The 8,708-nt window shown below is 37.5% G+C and overlaps 1 protein-coding gene across 1 annotated transcript; it reads right to left on the reverse strand.

Annotated features, from left to right (window-relative positions):
* Positions 1-152: 152 nt before the first annotated feature.
* On the reverse strand, positions 153-7,429 carry LOC113093187 (potassium channel subfamily K member 18-like). The gene is made up of 3 exons (XM_026259049.1): positions 5,860-7,429; positions 5,499-5,633; positions 153-1,653 (listed from the first exon to the last, which is right to left on the reverse strand). Exons 1-3 carry the CDS (start codon positions 6,092-6,094, stop codon positions 815-817), a joined length of 1,209 nt encoding a protein of 402 aa, XP_026114834.1. The 5' UTR covers positions 6,095-7,429; the 3' UTR covers positions 153-814.
* Between the last annotated feature and the right edge of the window lie 1,279 nt (positions 7,430-8,708).

The following is an 8,708-nucleotide window of genomic DNA, read 5'->3' on the forward strand; positions in this document are numbered from 1 at the left end:
ACTTTAGAGAACCCTGCCTTAAAGATGAGAACATTGCCTGTTAGTTAGTTTGAGTGTGTTTCTTAGGAATTAAACGTTTGACTTGGCATATACTCTAGCACCAGTTGAGAAAGAGGAGAAACATTTTTGTAAACATACAAACTCATCAGATGGCACTGAATAATTCATTTATTCACTTGGTTTCAAAGTGCATGATCAGTTGATAATATAACATTTCACAGCCAAGATATTACAGGTGTAGGCTACATTTACATACTAGTGTTTGTATTAGTAAATACAATTTATTTTACATACACACTTTCATAACAGCAATGCCACTAAGAGAAAAGTAATGCATTGATCAGAAAGTTCATATCATATTACACTCTTGTCACTGAATGAAAAATAAAAAAAATACTGATTATATTCTTATCGGATATATTATGAACACCCAGTAGGTTATACAATACATCTTGCATGAACATGAATAAATGTCAGGAATAAATGGACTTGCTAAGTGACTTGCATTGCTAGTGCTTTTTTCTGACAGGCTACATATCTAGACAAATTAAACATAAACAATGTCCCATGCTATTTTTGTCGATTTTTTCTTGCATTTCCTTGTTTTTGGCTGAAATAGTTAACAGGAGTGTATACTTCATTCTGAGTCTCTTTCTCTTATACTAGCTTAGTGCAACAGGACTGTGGTTCATTTCCCTTCAACTGGCAGTGGAATATAAATATTAAAACACATTTCCATCTTGTGCTGAGGATGCTCATGCTTTTCCTGAGCCATTAGCAAAGCCACAAAAAAGCATCTTGCTTCTTTCTGCCTTCAGCTACTGTCTAGGACTAGGTCTTCATCTATTCCTACCTTGCCCATGCTAACACACTTTATGCACCGCCTGTAAAAGCTAACAATTCGCGATTGGCCAAGTTTGAAGGCCATACTCATAATGGCCATGCCCATGATAATAAACAAAAAAGTTAGCATGAAGTACTTTGGATGTTCAGGCACGATGTCACCAAAGCCAATGGTGGTCAAGGTGATGAAGGTGAAATAAAAGGCATCGAAATGGCCCATCTGCTTCTCCCAGAATTTCAGAATTTGACTGCAGAACACCATATATGCAAATACCACCAGCAGGATAACCAGCAGAGGGACTTTAAAGTGGTCCATCTCCTGTCCGATGCCAACGAATAACTTGGACTTGGTTTTGGGACGTGGTATACGGTCGAGATCTGGGCATGAGCAGGATTTTGTCAGAGAGCCTTTGAGCTTGAAGTTCTCCTTAATGATCATGCGGTCAAAGATCTCTTTGTTGTTACTAATCTTTACGGAAGTGTGTCTGAGGGACGACTGGGTTTTTATCACCTGTTGAATGTTCTTTGTCTTGTTCACCACAACATCCTGGGTGAACATATAGGTGTCATTGGTATCAGCACCTTGAAATTGTTTTGGAGGCGATGCCTTTTCAAGCCTGTGTATGCATGAGCGATGTAAGATCCATTGCCTGAAGAAAAGGCTGAGGTGAGTGTATGCTTTAGAGAGAAGAACAGCTAAGACATCGCCCACATCTGAGATGACTAGCAGCATGAGAGGGATGCCCACCATCGCATACACGATACAAGCCACCTTGCCTTCATCAGTCACTGGATACATTCGTCCATAACCTGTTATACAAGAAAAACAGAGCAGAACTGAGAGTAAGAAATCCTATTTCTAACACAATTTCCATTTTCTTCACCCATTAGACCAATGGGTCTCAGTACTGCCACCTGCTGGATGTCGTTATCAGTGCATCAGTAATGCAGTAATGCAATACAGTAAAAGTTAAGCAACAAAAAAAAAAAAACCACTCTCTATAGAGAGCAACAACAGCAACACTAATAATTAATAGGGCATTAATAATAATGATAATTATGTAATTAATTAAATTATTATAATTCTAATGATTCATTATTATACATTATTTTACTTTTATTTTTTTATTTGATCAGGGACAATGCACAGAAAAAACATTAGTCTAAAAAAGAAGAGATGTCATGTGCCAGGTTATAGCAAAAAATGCTAATTTCCACCCGCAGTCCCTGAACAGGTAGATGTTATAGGCCCTACGTACAAAAGTTCATAAAACATATTACAGAACAATACATAAAATCATTACTTTACTCACATCATAAAAACACACTCCACTTCAGGAATCTATCACTCACTCACTCACTTACTCAATCACTCATTCAGAATTTACATCGTTCATATCACAGTCAATTCAGTGCGTACAGGTTTGCTTTAATAATAACCACTGTTTGGACAGGCGTGTAAATGTACTATAGTTTGTGCATGAGATAATTTCATTTGGAAGAATATTCCAAAGGTTCGCTGCTTTATAAAAGAATGATTGTTGACCATATGTGGCTCTACGTTTTGGAACACTGCACTCTCCTCTGACTGTCGACCGTGTGGCTCTAGAAATTCTCTCCGAATTTAATGTGACAAATTTTCTCAAGGGGGGAGCAGCGATGTTGTGGATAATTTAATTTAAATAAATAAAGCAGAAATTTGATTATATTTAATGAGGTTTTCAAAACTCAAAATGTTATATTTACTTTGTACTTTACAGTGATGGTACTGGCGAGGCTTTTTATCATGGATTTTTATGGCCCTTTTATATAATGATTCAAGTAATTTTAAAGATGTTTTACACGATTGAGACCAACTAGACATGCAACACAGAAGATGTGGGACAATCATAGTGTTGAGGTATATATTTGAGGCTTCCGTAGTTAATGAATTTCTAATATGTTTATAGTTCATCAAATTAAATTTCAATTTATTACTAAGATTTTTTATGTGACTTTTAAAACCAAGGTTCGAATCGAGTATTAGACCTAAATATTTTGTTTCATTTACATTTTTAATTGTTTGTCCATTTACTTGAATTTCTTGAGTTACTTGTAATTTACGTTTATTTGAAAAAAACATTGAGACCGTTTTATCAACGTTTAAGGTCAGACAAGACGTATGTAACCATTGTGCAACTTTTTGCATCTCTTTTGATAATTTGTCAGCAACCTCCAGCTCATTTTCCCCAGAAGTGAAGATAACTGTATCATCAGCGTACATGATTATATCAACGTCCGAACACACTGTAGAGAGGTCATTTATATAGATGCTAAAAAGCAAGGGTCCCAAAATAGACCCTTGTGGCACTCCCATCGAAGTCCGGCTCTGAACACAGATTGGATGTTATTCACTTGCACACACTGATGTCGGTCGCTCAAATAAGATCTTATCCAATTTTGGGTGTGCTCAGAGAGACTGTATTGATTTAATTTACTGTAAAGTATCTGGTGATTGACAATATCAAAAGCTTTACGCAGATCAAGGAAGACTGCTCCCACCACCCTTCCCCGATCCACATATGCCCTGATAGTTTCCAGGAAGTAACAACAGGCAGAGTCTGTTGAGTATTTCCGTCTGAAACCAAATTGCATTGGAATTAAAAGAGCTTGTGATTCAAAGTGGGTAGTAAGTTGCTCTGCCACTGTCTTCTCGAGCACTTTTGAAGCAGCTGGGAGGATACTTATTGGACGATAATTGTTCATGTCTTGTTTGTTCCCAGACTTAAATATCGGAGTGACAATCGCAGGTTTTAAGGCTGCTGGAAAAATACCCTCACTAATCGATTGATTGATCATTATTGTTAACGGATCAGAGAAGATGTCCTTATATTGTTTAAGAAAAGAAGTATCAAGTCCATGACATTAGGACATTATGATGTCCTAAAACTGTTCTCTTAATATGAGGCAATACATTTATTTTAATAGGTTATTTCCATGGTGTCACATGGTTTTTGTTTTATTTTATCATGTACTTTTCTTCCCAAAGGTCAATGACAATACACTTGTTTTGCTGTCCCTTTTTGTGCAAGCATCAAAGCCAAACGTTTCAAAATGTCAAAGCTATTGAAAACAATAAATTGTTTAACTTGGTTAACTGCAATTGGTTTGTCAGATGACAAATAAGTCTCATTGTTGCCACTGTCTGGGTAGGTGATAATCATTTTTTTCATCAGAGCAAGTGTCAGAGAGGTTGATGTTAAAAATTATATACAAATTATATATACAGACTTAAAGTAAGAGGAAAAGATAGACTCATCTGAGCTCATCAGCCTAAAAAAACAATACTCATTAAAGTTAGCTGCTAATATAATCAAAGATACGCCCTTCCTAGATAACATAATGGACATCCACAATAGCCTGCTGTGTTTGGCACTTTTGCATAATGCTTTTCTGTAAGATCCTGAAAGATGAAAGTTTACATTTAGTTAATATCTGAGCTGTGGTTAGCTGTGAATTACAATTAGTGGAGAGATATATTTTCCCCACATCCTCCACAGCCATGAATGTAAAAGAACATAATTTGCCCCTGAATAGAGACAGAAGACATGTTGCTTCTACAGTATGTTATTATGTATAGCAAATCATGATTTGATTACAATGCCTCTCTGAAGAGAGATCCATTTCCATCACAATGGTCACAATATTTTTTAAGCTGAATGCTTGTTGGGCAGTGGTTAGTTGACCTGAGTCTGAGTCCTGGCCTCTCTGTTGTTTCCTGTCTCACTTACACTTTCCTATCTAAAAAGATTAAACTGAATATGTTTTGATAAGTTTCACAAGTTTGAATGAACTTTTAACAAGTTTTTTAACTTATTAAAATAAATTATTCTGATTGTACACTGACTACTAATAAGGCAAGGTTTTAACAGCAGCAACAAATGCACATATTCAGCTATACACTTTAATTACTGTAATTAGTCAATTCCACTCACTTAACTGTAGTGGGCTTCAAAAAATACACAAAACTACATACACAGTTGCTTAAATAACTTTAATAATAATATTTCAAAATGTAATATTATGATTTGTGTTTACTTACAGCTGCTTCCATTAAAAATAATATTAATGATATTGTGGGCTCGTCATCCTTCAGTCTCTTCAAAATATTTCAAGTGTGCTTGTTGGACAAGTGCATAATGGTAAAGAACCATAACCATAATCTATATAATTTATCTCTTGGCTTAAACTTTGCCTGTTGCATGAGCATTACAACACAAACAAAATATAGATGTCTTTTCAATGTCTTAAAACCTCTGTCATAGCCTGTTACTCTCATTGATCTTAATGGATAGCCTATGCAAACACATGATTTAATCAAAATATTAAATGGTAAAAAGTGAAAAGTAATCCATGACATGCTGATCGCGACACCTGTTTTTTGTCTTGTCATGGTTAGGCTGGTTACTGCAGGCAACTGGATATAGTGTGAGCACTGAGAAGAGACTAAAGCCAAAGGTCAAGCTTTCTTAAGCAAATAACAAACTCAGTGGTCCATTGAATGCAACAACACTTTGAGACAAATATACAGATTTAAAATATATTGGGTAAAACCCAATAAAACAGAAAACTTTACAAACTTTGTGAAGCTCCAGAAAAACAATAAGACTACTCACCTATAGTAGTGAACACTGTGCAGGAGAAGAAAAGCGAACTGTAGAAGCTCCAGTTCTGATTCTTCTCCGTTTCATTCCGGAAGTCAGTCAAAATGTTTTCTATTTGAATTAATAATGCTTCCTGTGATGAGGCATCTAATTAACAAAATGAAATGAAGCAGGAAAAAAATGCTTATTAAAATTTTTTTTTAAAGTAGCATAAATAATTTATTCTTTTAAAATACAAGTGTACATTAGTTAGCCTACATTTTATAATATACAGTATCACATAAAAATAAATAAATGATAGAATCATTTAAACCATACAAATCCTATAGTTTATAATAAATTATCATTTAAATATATGAGCTCAAGGTAAGACCTCTGTGATTCTGTACAGTTTCCATCACATTTCGCGCCACCGCACGGATCTCCCGCTCCGACTCATTGTTGTGAGTATTCTTGCCCTCAATTTTTTGAAAGATCTGCGCTCCTAAAACCGCGTATAAAATGAGTGACAAAATGAGGAAAACATGAGAAAACAATCGCCAGAACAGTCTCGCGCATCTCCTCTTTGGGTCTGACTTTCGTTCCTCTTCTACCTCCTTCACGGACATCTCTCAGTCACTCAGAGAAGCGCAAATGGCTGAGGAGACGATTCTGGCTTCTCATAGCAGTGTGGTCAGGAGCCGTATGGACACCACCCCGCTGCAGAATCAAGCCACAGACCTAAACTGCCTGTTCAACTTCATGTTTAAGCTTAAACAATGACCTCACAGGAGACACAGCTCTACGCCCACAGAACCTCGTTAAACTCTTGTAGCATTTCAACACACGACTGACAGAGAAATAGCTTCAGCATACAGTTCTACGAAGAGAAAACAACAGTTGGCTATATATCTCAGCTGGGAAGTCCTTTGGGAACGCACTGTGGGAGCGACAGGTGCAGATGTGTGACATTTTAGCTTGAATGCCAGAGCTGCCCTTGGATGGGTCGTTCCCAAAAAAGGGCACCTGTTTTTGTCAATGTGAACATGTGTGCTAACATTATTTTGGGGTTAACAGTTGTGAAGTGATCAAGCTGTCATCAAAGCAAAAGGTGGCTACTTTAAAGAATCGAAAATATAAAACATAATCTGTGTATATGCTGACTATTAGTTAGTTTTTTAAAGGCATAGCTATATCCAAATAATATATAAATATTACAATGCTCATCACACATCAAAATGATTTTGTTCGCTGTGAGATGCTGGTCATGTCATATTAGGTGTGGCCTTTTACTATATCTTTAAATCTTTTAATTATTTATAACCATGCTGCCATGCACTTATCTAATAGCCTACTCTTGTGCATCTTCAGTGTTTCGCCCAGCAGGGATGTAGAAAAACTCCACTGGATGTTAAAGATGCACTTGATGGGTCATTGATGGGTTATTAACTTCCAGTGATATGCTTGAGAGGAAATGACCTAAAGTTTTTATTGAAATCATTGAGCATGTAAGACTTTACACATCTAATGACTATCTATGTAAGGGCACTTCTGCTCTCACTTTCAAATCACATCAAACTGAATCTTAAAACAGAAGCAGTGTGACAGAAGACTACACAACTCATAGAAAGAAAACAGTGCTGTATCTTTGTATGTCTAGCTGGCTTTGGAATGCTGTACAGTCAGGGGCACTGACAGCTCCACTGTCTGGTTAATGTTCTAAATGAGTAAATATTTATGCAGAAAGCCGTAGTGTTTGCCACCCACAGATTCCAGATCAGTTACTGGATAGATGCACCTTCTTCATGGCCATCATGGAAAAACATGTAATTTTGCCGGTCTTGTACAGTGTGTCAATTTTATCATAATTGACTTTTGCCAAGTTATGGGGGTGTCCCATATCCCATTTTAAAGTGAAGTGACATTCAGCAAAGTATGGTGACCCATACTCAGAATTTGTGCTCTGCATTTAACCCATCCGAAGTGCACACACACACAGAGCAGTGAACACACACACACTATGAACACACACCCGAAGCAGTGGGCAGCCATTTATGCTGCGGCGCCCGGGGAGCAGTTGGGGGTTCGATGCCTTGCTCAAAGGCACCTAAGTCATGGTATTGAAGGTGGAGAGAGCACTGTACATGCACTCCCCCCACCTACAATTCCTGCCGGCCCGAGACTCAAACTCACAACCCTTTGATTGCGAGTCCGACTCTCTAACCATTAGGCCACGACTATACGATATAATTACGACATAAAAGTTGATCTGTGTGTGTGTTTCAACTTTTTATGTCATAATTGTATGGGATTATGGGACACCCCCACAACCTCTAGTCTTCAGACATACAGTGTGAAAAATATTTATTTGATCCCCTGCTGATTTTGTAAGTTTATCCACTTACAAAGAAAGGAAGGGTCTGTAATTTTTATACTAGGTTTATTTTAACGAATAGAGACAGAGTATCAAGCAAAAGATCCAGAAAAAAAACACATTTATATAAAGGTTAGAAATTGATTAGCATTTCAGTGAGTTAAATAAGTATTTGATCCCCTACCAACCAGCAGGAATTCTGGCTCCCACAGACTGGTTATGTGCCCATGTGGAACACAGATTAGTCCTGCCACTTTAGGAAGTTACTCCTAATGTCAGCTCGTTATGTGTACAAGACACTTGTCCACACAGTCTGTATCTTCCATTCCAACCTCTCCACCACCATGGGCAAGACCAAAGAGCTGTCAAAGGATGTCAGAGACAAGATTGTAGATCTGCACAAGGCTTGGGCTACAATACAATCAGCAAGAAGCTTGGTGAGGAGGAGACAACTGTTGGTGCGATTATTCGGAAATGGAAGAAATACAAAACATCAATTGGCCTTGGTTTGGAGCTCTGTGTAAGATCTTCCCTCATGGATAAGGATGAACATGAGAAAGGTGAGGGATCAGCCCCAAACTACACAAGAGGAGGAATGATCTTAAGGAAGCTGGGACCATAGTCACCAAACAAAACATTGGTAACACACTACGCCGCTATGGACTGCAATCCTGCAGCATCCATAAGGTCCACCTGCTCAAGAAGGGACATGTACTGTACAGGCAAATCTAAAGTTTGACAATAAACAGCTAAATAATTCAGAGAAGGCTTGGGAAAAAGTGCTGTGGTTAGATGAGACCAAAATTGAGCTCTTTGGCATTAACTCAACTTGCCATCTCTGGAGGGAGAGAAATGCTGACTTTGACCCC

Source organism: Carassius auratus, unplaced genomic scaffold (assembly GCF_003368295.1).
Source record: "Carassius auratus strain Wakin unplaced genomic scaffold, ASM336829v1 scaf_tig00214921, whole genome shotgun sequence".
Taxonomy (NCBI): domain Eukaryota; kingdom Metazoa; phylum Chordata; class Actinopteri; order Cypriniformes; family Cyprinidae; genus Carassius; species Carassius auratus.